This window comes from Oreochromis niloticus, linkage group LG7 (genome assembly GCF_001858045.2).
Source record: "Oreochromis niloticus isolate F11D_XX linkage group LG7, O_niloticus_UMD_NMBU, whole genome shotgun sequence".
Taxonomy (NCBI): domain Eukaryota; kingdom Metazoa; phylum Chordata; class Actinopteri; order Cichliformes; family Cichlidae; genus Oreochromis; species Oreochromis niloticus.
Genome location: NC_031972.2, coordinates 37,957,805 through 37,978,309, shown reverse-complemented (window position 1 = coordinate 37,978,309; position 20,505 = coordinate 37,957,805). Strand labels below are relative to the sequence as shown.

Sequence of the window (20,505 nt, the reverse complement as noted above, 5' to 3'; positions counted from 1 at the left end):
TTGCAACCGATCACCCGTCCCCTCGTCTGCACCAGGATGATGTGATCAAAGTTATTACAGCTCAAACTAAAGATGACCTTAGTTATTATGACGAAAACAAAGACTAGAAAAAAAAAATCAATCATCAGAGACATTTTCTAATGTCCGGGCTTCCTTAGACTCATCATTTCACTTTCTGAGGAAACCAACAGCTGCTCATGAAGTTATTCTGAAGAATAACTCACATTTAACCCACAAAGCATTAAAAACTCTGATATTTTAATATGTTAATCAGTTATTTTACAGATCCAAGAAAGAAAATCCATAAACGAGGCATTCAGGAGCATCAGGGAAATTTGAGTTTTACAAATTTATACACTTTGCTTGATTCAGACTCTCGCTCCCACCTTCACCCTTTCATGTCCCGTTTCTCAGATGAGACAAACTTTATGTACAATATCCACACTGAGGACGTCTCGTCAGTCCGTGCTATTTCCTGAGCTAGGCTCAGTCCAGCTGTTCTTCACATCAGGCTGCAGCCAAGCAGCTCGTCCCAGGGCCACCGCCACCGCTGCTGTGCAGGAAATGGGAGGAAGATGATCCAGGAAGGAGAATGGCTCCCGGGAGGATTATGTGGAGATAGAGGTGTAAGCTGAGGAGGAGGTGCTGACCGGGGAGTACTGGACTGGAGTGTACTGGATCAGAGGGACGGCCAGGTCCAGGTAGTCCTGCCGAGGCAGAATCATACATTAGAACAGGAAGTGGAAGCTCTGGAGACTTTAGTTCTGTCACATGACACCAAAACTCGCTTCTAACTTTTCTTTGCTCAACGTCACATCAACCTTTTCTCGCCAAGAGACCCACGCCTCTTCAAATAAATGACTACAATCATGACCCCACGTTTTTGAAAGGTCAAAGCAAAGCTGCAGTTCCTCTGACGTCCAGCAGAGGCTTCAGCACTGATGCAGTCACACAGCTCTGCGTTAGCCAACTTATTAACTGCAACTAAGATGAGAGAAAACCAACAGAGACTGTGGTATAAATTTCACAGCAGCTCACAGATAACTTTAAATTTACAGAAATAATAAAATAACTGTCTCAGTCTTCCTGATGGTTAGCGAGTGCTCCACCCATCAGTTAAATGTTTTAAAGAGGAACGAGAGGGACCAACTGAAGAGAAACAGCTGAAGTGGAGGATATTTGCAGGTTTTACTCCGTAACAAAGAAATGACAAGTCACCTGGTTGGCCATGATGGAGACAGTTCGATCCAAATCCTCGACCAGCTGCTGGAAGGTCGGCCTGCGGGACGGGACGGCGTGCCAGCAGTCCCGCATCATCAGATACCTGAGAGCACGCAACACACGCTTTACTGCGCAGGTCGGATCATCACATCAACGAACAAAATACCAAAACAACCACACAATATCCTCTTTTGATCACAAATGTTTGCAGCTGTGTCTCTGACTATGTGTTTCCTTATTTACATGCAGTCACGTGCGACTACACAAGCGACCTTCAGATTTGGCTGAAGGTTTGTTAGCTGCAGATGTCTGGAGATACTTGTTTGACTAGTTTCAAGTGAATTTAGAGCAAAAATGTCATAAATGTTGGATTTTTAAAGTGGGCTCATCCTCCAGGTCTCATGTTTTCAGATATTGGCATTTAATAAAGCTGCCTCTTCTGTTGAGTTTTCCAGGAATGACTGGCTCCTCTGCTTAAGTGTCAGACTGAAGCATTTGATGTGATGATGTACTCACAGCTCCTGAGGGCACGCCGATGGCTTCTCCATGCGGTGTCCCTCCTTCAGCAGCTTGAAGAGCTCCTCGACAGGGACGCCGGGGTACGGAGACCCCCCGAGGGTGAAGATCTCCCACAACAGGACCCCGAAGGACCAGCTGTGAACACAGAGGTAAACGAGCAGCTCTTTAATTTGCTTCCAACTGTCACATGAAAATAACCCATACAAATCCTCATTTATTAATAATTAAAATAGTAAATAGCTAACTATTTCTCTCTGCTTCAGCTGAAGACGACATCTGAACCATCAAACATATAAACATCAACCCATGATCTTTAGCACCAGTGTCTAATTTCACACTCCATAGATCGGAGCTGCCAAACAGCTACTTGCTGCTTTAATGTCACCTTCTGCTGGGGTGGAGTAGGAATAGGGTGGAGGTCCACTCCAGGCTGGGATGAGTTTCACGAGTCGGAGGAAAGCGGAGCGGGTGATTGACAGACATTTGTGTCGAGCTTTGAGGGTGAAGCTGCAGATTTACAGCTCGTTCTACGTTCCTGCCCTCACCCATGAGCACGAGCGTGGGAATGAGCTTCCAGAGGGTCCTCAGAGACAGGAGTTCAGGAGGAGCTCAGAGCAGATTTGCTCCTCCACATAAAAAGGAGGCAGGTTCAGCATCTGAACAGGACGCCTCCTCACGATGAGTTTCAGGTCTAATCACAAAAGTGAGTACACCCCTCACATTTTTGTGTAAATATTTCACTGTATCTTTTCATAGGAGATATGACACTTTGATACAATGTAAAGTAGTCAGTGTGCAGCTTGTACAACAGTGTAAATTTGCTGTTCCCTCAAAATAACTCAACATACAGCCATTATTGCCTAAACCACCGGCAATAAAAGTGAGTACAGCCCTAAATGAAAATGTCTAAATTGTGCCCAATTTGCCATTTTCCCTCCCTGGTGTCATGTGACTTGTTAGTGTTACAAGGTCTCAGGTGCAAATCGGGAGAAGGTGTCTTGAATTTGGTGTTATTGCTTTCATACTCTCTCATACTGGTCACTGGAAGTCTAACATGGCACATCAGGCCAAAGAATTCTCTGAGGATCTGAAAAAAGGATTGTTACTCTACATTAAGATGGCCTAGGCACCCTGAAACTGAGCTACAGCACGGTGGCCAAGCCATACAGCAGCTTAACAGGACACGTTCCACTCAGAACAAACCTCGCCATGGTCGAACAAAGAAGTTGAGTGCACGTGCTCAGCGTCATATTCAGAGGTTGTCTTTTAAAAATAGATGTATGAGTGCTGACAGCATTGCTGCAGAGGTTGAAGCCGTGGAGGGTCAGCCTGTCAGTGCTCAGACTGCATCAAATGGCTGTTGTCCCAGAAGGAAGCTTCTTCTAAAGATAATGTACAAGAAGGTTTGCAAACACTTTGCTGAAGACAAGCAGACTAAGAACATGGATTACCTGTGGTCTGATAAGACCAAGATAAACTTATTTGGTTCCAATGGTGTCAGGGATGTGTGGCGGCAACCAGGTGAGGAGTACAAAGACAAGTGTGTCTTGCCTACAGTCAAGCATGTTGGTGGGATGACATTGTTTGGGGCTGCATGAGTGCTGCTGGCACTGAGGAGCTACAGTTAATTGAGGGAACCATGAATGCCAACATGTAACATACTAAAGCAGAGCACGATCCCCTCCCTTCAGAAACTGGACCACAGGACAGTATTCCAACATGACAACAACCCCAAACACACTTCCAAAAAGACAAGTGCCTTGCTAAATAAACTGAGGGTAAAGGTGCTTGACTGGCCAAGCATGTCTCCAGACTTAAACCCTATTGAGCATTTGTGGGGCATCCTCAAATGGAAGGTGGAGGAGCACAAGGTCTCTAACATCCACCACCTCCATGATGTCATCATGGAGGAGGGGAAGAGGATTCTAGTGGCACCCTGTGAAGCTCTAGTGAACTCCATGACCAACAGAGTTAAGGCAGTGATAAGACAGTTATCATATAATGTGCAGAAAAATCCCTGCATATTGACACTTTGGCCCCAGTTTGGACATTTTCACCTAGGGGTGTACTCACTTTTGTTACTAGCGGTTTAGACATTAATGGCTGTGTGTTGAGTTATTTTGAGATTAAAGCAAATTTACACCGTTATACAAGCTGTACACTGACTACTTTACATTGTATCAAAGTGTCATATCTTGAATGTTGTCCCATGAAAAGATACAATAAAATATTTACACAAATTTGAGGGATGTACTCACTTTTGTGAGATACTGTAGCTGTTACTGTACCAGACTGCATATTTTCAGCTCACTGAAGTGTGTTAAATCATGTTTTAAATAATTATATACATACACCCCGAACATGAGCTATGAAACACGTCTGTGCGGACTGTCTGCTTTGTTTCCAGCCTGCAGCACAGTTAAACTACAGACGCTGAGATAGACACCTCTACATTCAGCTCAGTTTCAAAATAAAAGCCGGAAGGTCTGTTTTTCTGTGTTAACTTCTTATTTTGAAAGTAAAAGTCACAGTGATTTAATGATCTTTAAAATCTGTTCAGAATTTGCAAACTGATGATGGTTTGTCATAAATCAGTACGCACCGGGCTCCCCGACATCAGCTGCCTCTATAAGTTAAATATATCGGTATCAGTAATATTATCCCTGTATTTACTTTGTATCACATAGCACTACTGGGGAGGAGGAGGAAGACAGAGCGAGGTCTAGGCATCTCTGCTGAGACTGCTTCTCCCTACCAGTGAAGACTTTAAAAAATTATTTTAAAAACACACATTAAACATGATGTGATGAGCTCAAAAAACAGGAATCTGTAAAATGCTGTGAAATCACAGGAAGAGGAAGTCTTGGTTCAAGTGCTCGGTAGGCTTCAGAGGACTCACACGTCGCTCTGGTGTGTGTAGATTCGGTCAAACAAAGCTTCCGGCGCCATCCACTTCACTGGCAACCGACCCTGCGGAAACATTCAAACCCAAAGATCAGCACCCTATCACCTTTGGCTTTCACCCCGCCAAAATAAAAGTCTGTCTGACTTACATTGGTGGTCTTCTTGTAGTAGTCGATGTGGTGGATGTCTCGAGCCAGACCAAAGTCGGCGATCTTCATTACGCTGTCTTCAGTGACTAGAACGTTCCGGGCCGCCAAGTCTCTGTGAATGCACTGAAGCACAGGGGAGGGTCAGCCTTTACATCATGACACAGAGAATTCAACCGACAACCCAACGCACTCACAACACAGCTACCCCCCCTTCCCCTTTTATTCTTAAAGAATAGAGGCTGGAGACCCCTTCAGTTCATCCAGCTCCATATTTTTAGTAAGTCTGCACGAAGACCCAGCACAAGACAAAAAAATGATGATCAGTTAAAATTGTAGGGTTTTTATCTCACAATATAAAACACCTTGAGGCACCTGTTACTGTGCTTGGTGCTACTTAAATGAAATGGAATTAAACTGAAAAATGATTCTTCTGAGCAGCAGAGTCCAGGAATAAAAGTATGGAGATGGGTGTACCTAATGAAGTAGCTGTGAGTATATTTCTGCACTGCGTGTGTCAGGTTTCTCATCAGATGCTCTGTGTTTACTGGCAAAAGAAAACCAATGCCCACAGAGTTCACAAGATCATTCAAGCATGAAAATGAGCAGAGTCTGCACCCTGATGATGAAAAGTTTCTCTGACCTTCTTTGATGCGAGGTATGCCATCCCTCGGGCCACCTGGTACGCTGCCGACACCAGCTCCCTGACCTCCAGGCTGCCCAGCGACGCCTGCCTGGAGCCGCTCCAGTACTCTGCCCCGACCGGCCGGCGAGCTCGCAGATACTCCCTCAGATTACCCTGCGCAGCATACTCCACCACCACGTAGAGAGGACCTGCTCCGGGTCACGGCGACCCGGGAAGAATGAAAGAAACGCGTTAATATCAAATAGTCACACGGCAGGAATTTAAAGACCTCAGACGCGGCGGCGCTCACCGTCCTGCGTGCAGGCGCCCACCAGGTTAATGATGTTCTTGTGTTTGCCGATCATCTTCATCATTTCCATTTCAGAGATGAGGTCAGACAGATCCTTCTCCGTGGCATCAGCTGCACGCAGCAACAACACGTAATCTTTCAGCGACAACCTCAATGTCATGCCCCCTGCAGCTCACACTTGCACACGTTTCCACATTTATATTTGGAGCTCTGCTGAGACTTCACTGAGAACCACGATAGTCAGAACTTTATTTCCTTCTAAAGTAATTTGCAGTAATTTTATTATGGGCACACACACAAGCTGGAATGGAGAGGCTAGGGTGGAGGTGGGTTGCAAAGAGGCACCTGCAGGGGGCATCTTTCACCCTAAACTGCTGCCTGCAAGTTCTCTCACCTTTGAGCATCTTCACGGCGACTTTGGTGACCCGTGTCGGTTTGTTTTTGTCGATCCCGATGGCCTCGGCCAGAACCACCTGACCAAAGCAGCCTTCGCCCAGAGGCTTCCCCAGAGTCAGCCTGAGGACGACAAACAAACGGTCAGCAGATACAGGAGCACGCTGAACTCACGCTCTCTTTCATTATATTTAAACCTTAAGGACAGATCGAGAAGACGAGGCTGACGTAATTTCAGAAACATGCTGTGCAGCTCAGTGAAAGCGAGCTCTCCACCTCAATCTGTAAACTGGTTGTTTGGTCGTGTCAGTGATAGGTCAAAGGTCACAGAGACAGGCAGGTTACATTAGAATGTAACAGATGAAGAAATAACAGTACAGTCTTTGCCCTGATGTCAATTGCTGCAGCAATCTCAGGTGCAGATTGGGAGGGGCAGAAAAGGCATGGTTACCGGTCACGAGGCAGCTCCCACGCAGGGTCGTAGGGAAGTTCGTACTGCGAGGCGCCCAACAGGACGGTGGTGGCCGCGCTGGAGAGACGAGACTGACGCATCAAACACATCCCCGACTGCAGCGAGGACGACGACTCGACTGACACCTGTGGACGCAGAATTCCGTTCTATTTTATTTATACAGCACCAAATCACAACAACAGTAACCTGAGGGCGCTTTATATTGTAAAGTAAAGACTTTACAATAATACAAAGGAAACAGAAGAAAAAACAACCATATGACCCCCTGTGAGCAAGCGCTTGGCAACAATGGGAAGGAAAAACTTCCTTTTAACAGGAAGAAACCTCCAGCAGAACCAGGTTAAGGGAGGGGCAGACAGTTGGGGAGGAAGACGGGACAAAGACATGCTGTAGAAGAAAGCCAAAGATGAATGATAACTAATGATTCAATGCAGAGATGTGAAGAAGAAACACTCAGTGCATCATGGGAATCCCCCAGCAGCCTACACCTATTGCAGCAGAACTAAGGGAGGATTCACGGTCACCTGATCCAGCCCTAACTATATGCTTTATTAAAAAGGAAAGTTTTAAGTAGTGCTGTCAGCGTTAATCTCGTTAGAATGACATTAACGCCATAACCGCATTAACGCAGCAAATCTCCGTTAGCGAGTTAGCGCGGATTTCCCCATGCGTGGGGCTGCACGGCGTCAATGCATTAGCGCAGTTAGCTCGTTAACGCATTAGCACCATGCAGCTCCACACATGGGGCGATCTGCTGACAGCACTAGTTTTAAAGCTAATCTTAAAAGTAGAGATAGTGTCTGTCTCCTGAATCCAAACTGGAAGCTGGTTCCACAGAAGAGGGGCCTGACAGAGTCTGAGAGTGAAATGCTCTAATGGTGTGATACGGTATTATAAGGTCATTAAGATAAGATGGGGCCTGATTCAAGACCTTGTATGTGAGGAGCAGGATTCTGAATTCTGGATTTAACAGGGAGCCAATTAAGAGAAGAAAATATAGGAGAAATATGCTCTCTCTTTCCTGTCAGTACTCTTGCTGCAGCATTTTGGATCAACTGAAGTCTTTTCAGGGAGTTTTTAGGGCATCCTGATAATAATGAATTACAGTTTTAATTTGCCAAGGTAATGCCATCCAGAGCAAGAATGGAATGGAGTCTAAAAGACACGTTGATGGTTTGGAGGTAGTAATTACTGAAGTTAACTCAGAAAGATCAACTGGAGAAAAATACTAAATGAATATCAATGGTAGTGAAAATAGCTGTACATAATGTGAAATGTGAAAGGATTATGAGTAATTTTGTGTAAGACGTTTGTGAAGTCATTACTAGTTAACGTTAAAGGGATGGTTGGCTCAACAGAGCTCTGACTTTTTGTCAGCCTGGCTACAGTGATGAAGAGAAACCTGGGGTTGTTCTTATTTTCTTCAATCAATGATGAATAGTAAGATGTTCTAGCTTTACAGAGCAGCAAACTATTTCTCCAGGCTAAATGATGATCTTCTAAATTTGTGATACGCCATTTCTTCTCCAGCTAATGAGTTATCTGGTTTAGGGTGCACGTTTGAGAGCACATCTTAAAAAGGAGAGAGCGAGGGCGCCTCATCTGTCTCCTCACCTGTCTTCTCACCTGTCTCCTTAGAGGCATGCTCTTGGCTAATTTCTGCACGACCAGCTGGTTGCTGAAGTCACTTTTCTTCGGGGCACAGCAGAGCCTGCAGATGACTGCCGTGGCGGTGAGGACGACGATGATGAAAAACCCAAGGCAGTAGATGAAGATCTCCAGGTACGCCTGCGAGGTCAGTGGGGAGGGCGGAGGGTCTGAGGAGAGATCACATCGGGAACATTAACAGACATTTGAGCTCGTTTCTGTGCGTGGCAAACCTGCAAACCTTCACGTACCATTGACCACAGTGAGCCATGCAGAGTGGTGCGACACCCCAATGGAGTTTGCGGCCATGCAGGTGTACTCTCCAGAGTCTTCCAGAGTTACATTCCTCAGATTCAGCACCTCCATCTCTCTGTCTGTGGTATTCACGTTGGCACTCTAAGAGAGACAAAGGGAGCGGCACTCCTGGGATTATTCATGTTGATGTAAAGCGCTGCTATCCAGCAGCACGCAGGTATCCCCTGAGGCGTGATCGGGGTGTAAAGGGAACAAGTTTGACTAAACTTATATCTGCTTTCCATACTTTGAGAACACGAGCGTAGGGCAGTCCATCCGGGCTCACTTTGCTGCCGTTGATGATGATGTGTTTGAACCACTTGATGTGAGGCTGTGGGTCGCTGAACACGCGGCACACAAACTCCACGTTGCTGCCAACCACTGCCGTCTGGTTGGCCGGCAGCCCGGCCTGCAGGATGGGCCTGTGAGGAGAGCGCTCTGAAACAGGTGGGATGGAGATAAAGACAGAGGTAAAATAAGAGGAGAAGAATGATGATTTGCTGTGATTTTGTTCAGTTTGGAGGAATATGGGGTTTCACAGAGCTTCGGCTGTGCCTGAAACGTTCACCATCACTCTTACCGACTACGTCCAGCTGGTAAGTGTGTCGCAGGCTTCCATATTCGTTCTCCACCACACAGGTGTAGTTCCCTTTATCAGAAGGAACCACTGACTCCATTATTAGAGTCCACATGTGGTCTCTGATCTGAAGGACAGAACACAGGTAAACGAAAAGGATGAAAAGGAAAACTAACTCTGAAGCTTCCTCTGATGTCACAAACTCACCTTGTAGCCTCCGATTCGTTGGTCCTTCCTCAGCTCGTTCCCGTTCTTGTACCAGCGCAGGGAGGGAAGCGGGTTTCCCATTGCTTGGCATCGAAACCTCACCGTCGTGCTGGCAGGAACGGCGTGAAGGAGCTTCTCCATCTTGTCTGGCGTCACCCACTGTGGCTCCAGCGCTAACGAGGAGACACAGCGACGTAAGCATCCTGATTACAAACACCTGTCTGAGAGAGAGCAGTTTGAAGCTTACGCTGCTGCAGCTTCTCGCTGCTCGTCGACAGCTCGTCGGACAGCTTGTTTTCCTCTGACGAAGACTCATCATCTTCTTCGTCTTCGGAGGATTTCACTGCCTCTGCTTCAAAATAAAAGGCAGTAAGTTTAAAGCGTGCAGCTTTTACAGCTCTCCATTAACCTCAATGAGCACACATGATGTGTATCGCAGGAAGATTACTGAGAGCATCCCAGAGGACATCAGATGATCTGACTCCACATTCAGAGGAATAAACTAACATCCGGCCCTTTTTAGAGATGAATCGGAATCAAAACACTTTCGTAATCCAAGAGGCAGTGATGTCACAATGCTCCAAGACAGTTAGAACAGAAACTATATACTATATAAAAGCACTCTAATTTTAAATATCTCAGTATGTTACACAAATCAGATATATGGTTGACACTGAGGTGCCCCTCTTGATGCTTTGATTCTGTGGAAAAGCTCATACCAGAAGAAGTGTAATGCCAAAATGAATCTGTAAGACCTGATGGGAAACATCAGGTTGTGAAATGTGCAAATTTAACATGTGGCTGAAATAAACTGCTAACTGTAAACAGGCCAACAGCTTTAGAAGACTTTCGTTCCAGATCGGGAGGTCGGTCTTCAAGAAGACAAACCTATAGCAGCTGGTTTCAGACAGAGGACCGAGGGCCGGGGTCAGATAAAGAAGGATTATTATGAACTGTGAATCATGCAGAGCAGCTCTGGGAGAGTCTGAGAATGAAACCTGGAGCAGGAAGTGAGCAGAACAGTTTCAGCTTAAACGCTTCAAAGAAATATCCTCAGCTGTTTCATATTCCCAGACCAACGATCACAAACAGAAAACCAAACCAGCATCAGGAGCCTGGAAGGCCTTCTGCTGTAGACTAACGGTGTAAGAGGCTCTGTAGGAGCGTGTGAAGGAGGGACTCTGTGGCTCTGAAAGTACAGCTCCTGGTAAACACATCAGAGAAGAACAGTGAGACAGGGCCGGGCTCGAGGGATGCCGTTTACGAGAAACCAGCTCAGGATCGTTTTCTGTTACTGCATCTGCCACAAGGAGGCGTGGCTTCAACCTGAGCTGAGCAAAACAAGAAACTACAGATTCAAACACTCAGCTGGAGTCCAGATGGTTGGACCGGCACATACCCACCCACCCACACACACACACCCACACACACACATACCCACCCACACACACACATACCCACCCACACACACACACACCCACACACACACACACCCACACACACATGTACCCACCCACACACACATGTACCCACCCACACACACACACACATGTACCCACCCACACACACACACACCCACACACACACATACCCACCCACACACACACACCCACACACACCCACCCACACACACCACCCGAAGCAAGCGTGTTTGTTGTGTCTGTGCTGCACAGTGCTTCATGTGTTCTCACAGGAGCAGTCTGAGCGCTGTCCTCGCTCTAACCAGGAAAAATCACTCTAAACGCTTTCAGATGCCTCGCAGCCACAAACAACTGAACCTTGAAAAGTCACTTTTCTGTTACAGAACTTCTCTCATTGGAAACTTTTATGAGCTTTTATATAACGTGGAGACAGAAACACCGCGACCACAGTCGAGATCAGATGTGAACGAGCCTCAAACAAAGGAGGGCGAGGCCCAAACAAGCGCTGCAGCACTTAAAAAGAGGCTGACGTACCGGCGCTGCCAGGAACCCGATTTATCATCACAGCACCACGCTGAGCACCAGGCTTTAACCATGAACTGTGGTTATTCAGATAACCACAGCTCTCTGCTCCAGGGTAAAAATAGTAATAAAAGCCAGTGACAGTGACAGTAAAAAAGCCAATTAAAAGAAACAAGTTATTGTGTCTCAGATTCTCTGTTAAGAGAATATTTGTGAGTTTATCGTGTTTCGTTTTCATTTCAGTTTTTCAGAAAAGTGTTTATGTGTTTATCATAACTCCCACATTTAACAGCATCCGAAGCTGCAGCCACGCCGACGACACCCCGCTTTACTTCACTGCAGAAATTCACCGGCACAGGTTTCAGTTTGGTTTCATAAATGAATAAAATGCATAAATAACAAATATACGCCTGCTTCAGAGTCTCCAAGGAGAGAGATGCACTTCTCTGACAAATCTTCAAATGAATTTTAGGAGTTTGGATTGGTTAGTTTAGTAATATCTTCCGTAAACACCAGGGTCTTACAGCAGGGCTGTCACAGCTCAGAGCTCAGCCTGAGTGTTTACATGTATGAATGGCTCTAACTGCTTCACGCCTCCATCAGGAGGCTACATCGTCTCGTTCCATGCTGGATCTGGTGTCAGTTACACTGACGTGTCTGAGTTTGGGACATTAAACACGGCTTTAATTCTAGTTTAAATGAAGCAATCTCAGGTTAAACTGCAGGAGGTGTCTGAAAAGTGACTTTAGATACATCTTTCAGTCATGGTGTCCACCCTCAGACCTCAGATGCTCCTCACCTGTGTGCGTGTCCTCTGTGGCTGGCCTGGACTGAGCCGGAGGGTCGTGAACCAGCAGAATTAGCAGAACCAGCAGGAGGCGGCAAGGGCAGGACATCGCGTCCCAACACAGCGACGTGCTCCGAACACACTGCAGCGACAACAAACACACAATAATGTCAGACTTCCTGCTTTCTCTGAGGGTCAGACTAGTGCAGGTCACCGAGGATGGAAATCTGCCTGCTTCAGTTATCTGTCAGTGTGAAATTAAAATGCTGCGTACTGGATGATCTGACTGCTTGGTGAGCAGAAGAATCCGAAATGTGCAAAACGCTGCCCAAGGGAGGGTTTGTTCCAGTTATAAAAGCTTTTTTCTACCTTATAAAAGTTTAAAAATACAGAAAACAGTGCTTCAACTTAAACTTAATACACTTTTTATCATTATTATCATTTAGTTTGTTTAAATGTACGATCGTAAAATGAAAACAGGAAGTCAATAAAACAAGCGAGTTGTGATGAAACATGAAAAGAGGATGAGTGAAGCTCACACTCACATGCACCACAGCATCATTCTTGTTTTGGCTAAGGGTGCTGATGAACTTTGACCTCTCTGAGGTGACTCCAGCAGCACAAACTGCATACAATGATCGTGGTCATGAATAAACGTTCTATAAAGTTTCTATAAAGCTCCAACCTCAACGCTGTGCAACATTTAGGAACTTTGTTTGAAATCCGGGTCTGTGCCAGGAAACCAACCAAACCATTGGTGAAGTTAAATTAACTTCACTAATTCTGACAAGGAGAGCAGTCTGATATCAGCCAGAGCGTTTGATGGATACCAGAAGAGTTTGGTCGATGTGCAGCTGCTAAGAGATATTTAACCAAATATCAGTGAGTCTGAACAGACACACTGCCAAAAGCATTCACTTCACACACACAAGCTTGAGTGACATCCATCTATCCATAGGGTTTAATATAAATCTCAGCTAGCCTTTGCAGCTATAACAGCTCTTCTGCGAAGGCTTTCCACAGGTTTAGGAGTGTTTATGGGAATTTCTGACCATTCTTCCAAAGGCACATTGTGAGGTCAGGGACTGATGTTGGAAGAGAAGGCCTAGCTGTCAGTGTCTCCTCTAATATATCCCAAAGCTGTTCTGTCGGGTTGAGGTCAGGACTCTGTGCAGGCCAGTCAAGTTCTTCCACAGGAAACTCGCTCATCCATGTCTTTATGGCTTTGTGCACTGATGTGCAGTCATATTGAAACAGGAAGCTGCATCCACAAACTATTCCCTGTTCCAAACAGTTTGGAGGTCTGTAGCGACTAACTCAACAGAAAGTTCCTCTGTGCACTTTGATCCTCAGCATCCACTGACCCTGCTCTGTGAGTTTACGTGGCCGACCACTCAGTGGCTGACCTGCTGCCGTTCCAAATCACTTCCACTCTGTTATAATCCCACTAACAGCTGACTGTGGAATATTTAGTAGAGGAAACTAGACTTGTTGCAAAGGTAACATCCTATCACAGTACCACGGTGGAGTTCACTGAGCTCCAGAGAGCGACCCATTCTTTCAAGATCTTTGTAGAAGCAGTCTGCTGCCTAGGTGTTTGATTTTGTGGGCATGAAAGTGATGGAACACCAATGATCTGGATGGGTGACTGAATACTTTTGGCGATATAGCGTATGTACCTGTGTGGATCCGAGAAAATCCACACTTGTTCTTTAAAGTGGTTAAAGATGCAAACTGCACAGCTATTCCACTGGAGAAAGAACAGTTCAAAGGATGACTCTGACATTCATGCCTGGGGTGAGTAGACGAGACTGAAGGAGCTGAAGCAGCAGGAATGAACAGCTCCTCCTGACTGACCAAGACAAGCAGCATCTGACAGGCTGCCACCACAACTCCTCCATGACTCCTGCGTGACGCCTCCATGACTCTTCCACGACGCTTCCGTAACTCCTCCTGACTGACCAAAACGAGCAGGATCTGACAGGACACCTCCATTACACCTACAAGACACCTCCAGGCTCATTTGTTTCAGCCCCAACCAACTGGGATGAGACCCCCCGTGTGAAGACACCATTCATACAACACACACACACACCTCCATTTTCGCAGTGGGAGTCAAACAGTGAAGCATCCTGTCACTGAGGACCTCACGGCCCATCCTCTCTGAGTTTCAGAGCTGAGATGTGGTCCTGTATGAGCCTCAGCTCCTTCCAAAGTATCACTGAACTCTGATTATTGTTAATTTTTATTGATTATTGTATATTGTTTGTAATATCTGTGGTGTAGCTCTCTTCAGTTTTGGTGCTTTCTTTATTTTCTTTAACTAAAAAATCCTTAAATGAAAACTGGATCCAGATAAATCTCTACGACTTCCTCTCCTCATTTCTGAGCCCGGATGATGACTTTTTCCTCAACCCAAGTGTGATGTGAACTCGGGTGTGATGGGTCAGCTCAGTTGGGACAGTGCTGATGGATGATGAAGGTGGTTTCTTAAACCAGCCTGATGCTTTCATTAGGAGTCATTTTGGAAGCTGCCTCCACGTCACTAACATCAGTCAGAGCAGACCCTCTGAATGAAACCTTACCTGCAGCAGACTGTGTACACCTGTCCATCTGACACATCCACTCCCAAAACAGCTTCACCCCAACACCACCCTGATCTACAGCTTCACCTCAATCACCACCCTGAGCCACAGCTTCACCCCAACCCCAGCAGACCCATAGCTTCAGCTTAAACACCACCCTAACCCTCTCCACTCCATCCTTACAGTGTTAACATCACATATGCTTATTTATGAGTGTTTACAGAAGGAACTGACTCACAGACACCTACACCACCTGCATCACCATCCACACCATCACAGACTCACAGACAGAATGATCATTTTAATGTGGTCGGAGGTAAATAACCTTAAAGCTTGAATCAGTGCCTGAGCTCGTGTTTATTCATGATTATTAGGATTACTCTAGTTCAGAAATATTCTTCATGCTATAATAAAAATACGGCGTGTGTGTCTGGAAGCTTCCAGCTGCTCACATGAGAGGAAGCTGCGGTTCTCCTGCAGGGATCTGAGGATGGATGGAACCATTTGGAGCTTTTAGCTACTGGCACGATGCAGAACCACCCTGTGTGGCTTGTGTCCTGTGCAATGAATCCAGTTTTAATTTGAAAAACTATTTTGGCTTCCTGCAATGACCTAACATAACTAAGGAGTCTTCCTGGTGTCACGGTAACGCTATGACCTCAGAGAAACCCACCCAGAGTCTTTCACTTCAATAGTCCACTTTTCTGTGAGGGTGAAACAATCTGACCTTGGCCAAAGCGACACGCTCGGGTAAGCAGGAGAGCGAGCAAACAGCCAGTCACAAAGCAGTGTGCTCCAGTCTCTGACACAAACGCCAAAACATGCTTCAAACCCCATCAGACACCTGAAGTCACGCCTACTGCTCGCAAGTTTCATCAGCGTGATTAAAGCAGACTGACGATGATGATGGTAGTGATGAGATCACTGTGAACCTGTTTACAGACTCACAGCTGACAAACACGAACAGGAAACTGTAACAAGCTCCAACTACACCTTCACAGGCTCAGGTGTTCTGTTCTGACCTCGCTGGTGATGATGACAATGATGACGATGATGATTGTGTGTGTGTGTGTGTGTGTGTGTGCTGGCACAGAGGAGGACTCACACACAGCCTGCAGCTGTCGCTGACCCACTAACACAGACAACATTTTAGGAACACCTATGCCTAATAAGCTTTTGGTCCTCACACTGCAGCAAAGCCCAACCTGTGAGGGTCCCTGTAGTGTCTAACACAGGACGCTAACAGCAGATACTCAAATACTTCGAGTCCTGTTTACTGTGAGTCAGAGTACTGCAATTCAGCGTCAGCATCAGTCTCTGCTCCGCTCTCAGCACAAGAAAAAGTGTGCGGCTTCTGCTTTACACTGATCCACACCACCTACACCACCTACACCATCACAACTCTAGTGTCAGCCTTCTGCTTTCAAACTAATCATTTTACATTAAACTGTTCATTTTTCTTCATGTAATAAAGCCTGACACACACACACACACACACACACACACACACACACACACACACACACACACACACAGTAAACCCCTGGTCGGAGCATCTGGTCCTGTATGTGTGTCAGAGAGAAAGTACATCTGTGAGCAGGTGAAGCTTGTGAAGCTTCAGAGCCCTGCGGGTGCAAACATATCTGAGCTGACCTCAGAATAGTGAACCCACGCCCTCCTCAGAGCAGTAGTACTTCTGTTTTTCGCAGTACTTACAGACACACAGATCCCGGTAAACCTCAGATCAGAGTACCTGTGGAGCTCCACGGTAGTGGAGGAATCAGTTAGTCCCGGGACTGGGCACCAACAGCAGCCTGCCCGCTACTCCGTCTGGGGCTCTAGTTCACGTTAAAGCCCCGGCGGAGTGATCCAAACTCCTCTTCGCCCCGAGAGCCGCGCGTGCAGAGCACAGTCCCTCACGGTGTTTGTCGGTGCACGGTCAGCGGAAAGGTCCGCCCACAGGGGGCGTTTCTTGCACCCCCATCCCCCCACCCCAGCGCACTGTGGCAGGGCTGGTTTTACCGGTGCTGTGGGGACGCGTGTATACGGCCGCTATGTGGGGACAGAAAGGTCCCCAAACTTGTAACTTCCAGCATGGGACATGGGGTTATTGGGTGTGTTTATAGCTGGGTTTAAGTTTGGTTTAAACATAGCCAGACTAATCTTCTAAGTGGCCCAGGGCAAACACTTTTTGCCCCCTCTTAGACACACAGAAAGAAAACAAAACCTTTATGTCATTGGATTATGAGACTTCATCTGAAAGACTGATATGTCAGTGTTGTTGTGGTTGGGCTGTACAGTTTTACATGTTTCTGGAAATTCTGCAAAGTTTTGTGGCTTCAGTTTTGACTTCAGTGTGGGGACACGCTTTTACTAAAGTGTCAGATCATCATCATCATCATCATCTTTATTTATAAAGCACTTTAAAAACAACCACAGATGACACAAAATGCTGTACATTAGAACTAAATAATCACAATTTCATAAGATATAAATAAAAGCCAAATAAAAATAATAATAATAAATTCATATTCATTCAAATAATTTAATTTAAAGAGAAACTAAGTCTCACTGCGGTCAAAAGCCAAAGAATAAAAATGGGTTTTAAGTAGTGCTGTCAGCGTTAATGTTGTTAAAATGACGTTAACGCCATAACCACATTAACGTGGCAAATCTCCGTTAGCGAGTTAGCATGGATCACCCCGTGCATGGGCCTACACACCGTCAAAGTGTTAGCGCTGTTAGCCCGTTAACACGTTAGCACTGTGCAACCCCAAACACAGGGCGATCCGCGCTAACTCGCTGACGGAGATTTGCCGCGTTAATGCGGTTATGGCGTTAACGTCATTTTAACAAGATTAACACTGACAGCACTAGTTTTAAGACGTGTTCTAACAGGGGCCTCTCTAATGTGCAAGGGCAAGTTATTCCATAATTAGTCTTGGTGAAGTACAGTAATCAGGTAAGTGTACCTAAACAGGCTGTTTAGTCTTGCCTCAGTTACATCACCATAAGCTCTCACACAGCCAAGCTTCAGTCACTTCAGAGCGCTTTACACTGATTTAAATCCTCTCCTGGAAGCCTAAATTACCTTAAAGTTGATCCAAGGATTCACTTTTTGATTTTATTATCTGCTGGATAGGAGCTTTACTTTTTGTCCCCAGAAAACAGCAGAGTCTCCACAAAGTCACTGCAAACTGACTGTCCCCATAACACTGATAAACACCTACACTATACACACTCACACAGATGGTTTCCATTGTGAATTCATTGGCAGATTGGTATAATGTGTGTTTGAGAGTGTCAGGCTGTGAACAATGACTCTGACTGTGTGTGTGTGGGGGGACAGAGGCAGTATTGTGAGTCCATCCAGTCACACAAAGTAAGGTCAGAGTCATTAGAGGAGTGGGCAGGATGGACGCTCCACTGCCATAAACATTTGGGAACAGCTCATAAATCAGAGTATTCACCATAACAATGCACTTACATCTTTTTAGATAAAGAGCCGTTAATAAAAACTACTTTGTGAAAGTACTCCTTTTCTAGTGTGGCTATAAGCATTTTACCAGAAAGTTTCCAACCCAAAGTTAAGATAAAGACTTATATTACCGTTAGCATATATTAGATGTATTTTAAATGATCTATTCTTTCCTCTCTGAGGGCTGCAGGCCTGCCTCCAAAGATGGAAAACTACTCGAGTATTTCCTTTTGTTGTTTTTATCTTCTCTTATCTTTGGTTCATTTGCAGGAGCCAGCACAGGTGCTGATATCAGGTGCTTTCCAGGTGCTATAGCCACTGTTTGTAGTCCCACTCACTGATTCCTGTCCTTGTATGTTAGAAACGGTGTCTCCTCCACCTCTCAGTACTCTCCACAGACTGTATATAAAGGACGGACATGTGCTTCATGTGGGATGGACTTGACTGCAGACAGATTGGCTAACCGTGCATGCTTTTAGCTGCAAACATAAGGCCTGTGGCCAGAATTGGCCCGCCAAAGAATTCAGTCCAGCCCAATGTATGGCTTTCAAAAATGTGAATGTGCCAGAAATTTTGGTCTTTGAACTGTTTTTATAAGTTTCACAGCTTTTCTCCTGACAGTAACCTCCTTCATGGTCAAATACGCCAAAATAACAAACTAATAGATTTAAATGTTTAAAATTACTGTAATTTTAAACATTTACTGAGCTCAGACATCAGCTGACAAGCAGGATCATTTACTCACAGACTTCTACACAGTCAAACCAGAGGAGTCGCCCCCTGCTGTTATTGTGCGGTATTTTCTGTTGTGTTGCATTCCCGGCCCATGGAAACCATACAACCTTGCAGCTTCAGTCTGCCTTAAGGTTGTGTCTTTTCAGAGCAACACAGAGATGTTTTGGACATAAAGTCCGCTTGCATGTTGTCCACAGCTTTAGTTCACTTCAGAAGGATTTAGGTTAAACATGTGGACCAATGAAGAAGAGCATCTCTAACCAGAGATTTACTGACCCACAGCACAGCATGTGTTAGTTTCTCAGTGAAGGCACTAAAAGTGTGATATGGCCACTGTCCTGTCAGCTGAGACAGTGTGGTCAGCACTGTACTGAGAGACAGACGTTTGATTTTTCCTGTCCTAACTGAATAACTTTGCTGTGTTCATTCAGAAAAATCCTCTGAATAACCACAGAAAGCTCTGAAAGTGCTAAAAGCTGCTGACTCTGGATCGAAGCCAGCAGTGAGAAAATTCCTGTATTTATTATAGAAGCCACACAGGAGACGAGGGAAGTTTTCCCTGGATGGTGTCCAGGCATTAATGCCCTGCAGGGTTGAGGCATCCTGAGGAGGATGTGGGTTTGATTCCTGGTAAAGTGTGGTCACGGGGCTCTCAGTGCTTTCTCTGCACCTGCTTTACAAACATAGGACGGACTTTGGACTTCACAGCACTGATTAACGTCTGACTGCTGGTTAATAAAAAGCTCCGCAGTCACAATATGCAAGGTTCATATCCTCTCTCTGTGCATTAGTCTCTTCTTGCCTGAGGTAACTTGTTTTCTCAGCATTACTTATGTTCTTTTACCTGAAGAATCTGGATAAACTGAGCTTTTAGCCCTCCTTGAGTTAAAAAAAAGTCTGCAGTGGAGCCCCGAAGAATAATGTGTAAATATGTCTCCTTTAAACTGAATCTGGTAGTGTTTATGTATCCCAGCTGTGTTCCTTTCATGGATAATTTCATGGATAACATCACTGAATTGCTCTGCCAGCCTCTCTGAGTCAGCAGTCAGTCCTGCAGCCTGGCCACTTGGATCCAGTCATTATTCTGGACTTTGCCTTGAGAGCCAGAGCAGCCCCAGGCCCAGCCCGGCACTAACTACCGAGCCTGTTAAACCACACAGTCAGACCCACCCAAACCCAAACCCAGAGCCAAACCAGAGCACACCAGAGCCAGGACGCACCAGGCCAAGAGGAAAACGAAAAAGGCACCAAAGCCAAGCACAGGATGAGCGTGTACTCTGCTGCAGGTCTGCAACACTTTTCTGAGCAGGAAGAAGTGTTTGTAGATGATCAGGAAAACCCGGCAACACCTAAGTTCATGATCCAAAAAACTAAACCTTATGAAACAATATGTTTCCACATTTACAGTAAAGCAGTCAGAGGTGAAAGCGAAGTACACTTACCTGATTACTGTACTTCAGCAGCATTTTCAGGTAGTTACTCAAGTATTTATTTTAGTCCCAGCATTAAACACAAACATCTGAATGCGCTCTTGTCTCATTTTTCCAACCAGGCTCATTACTATAGCTTTAAGACACCAAAGGGGAGTTTTTATTTCCCCTCCAAACGTCGTAAGTGACTTGCAGGAGGAACAAAAACACAGAATATGATGTTGTTGGAGCA

The 20,505-nt window shown here is 45.6% G+C and overlaps 1 protein-coding gene across 4 annotated transcripts; it reads right to left on the bottom strand.

Moving 5' to 3' along the window:
* Nucleotides 1–239: 239 nt before the first annotated feature.
* On the bottom strand, nt 240–16,561 carry LOC100707841 (fibroblast growth factor receptor 1-A). 4 transcript variants are annotated; one of them, XM_005458324.4, is made up of 17 exons: nt 16,347–16,561; nt 12,058–12,187; nt 9,563–9,667; nt 9,316–9,488; nt 9,112–9,235; nt 8,779–8,969; nt 8,489–8,633; nt 8,205–8,407; nt 6,570–6,715; nt 6,120–6,241; nt 5,726–5,836; nt 5,434–5,624; nt 4,794–4,916; nt 4,640–4,710; nt 1,738–1,875; nt 1,219–1,324; nt 240–707 (listed from the first exon to the last, which is right to left on the bottom strand). In XM_005458324.4, exons 2-17 carry the CDS (start codon nt 12,152–12,154, stop codon nt 609–611), a joined length of 2,145 nt encoding a protein of 714 aa, XP_005458381.1. In that variant the 5' UTR covers nt 12,155–12,187; nt 16,347–16,561; the 3' UTR covers nt 240–608. The 4 variants fall into 4 exon arrangements, with proteins under 4 accessions (XP_005458381.1, XP_005458384.1, XP_005458383.1 ...); XM_005458327.4 differs by having other exon boundaries at nt 571–707; nt 8,217–8,407; XM_005458326.4 differs by having other exon boundaries at nt 571–707; nt 9,563–9,664.
* Between the last annotated feature and the right edge of the window lie 3,944 nt (nt 16,562–20,505).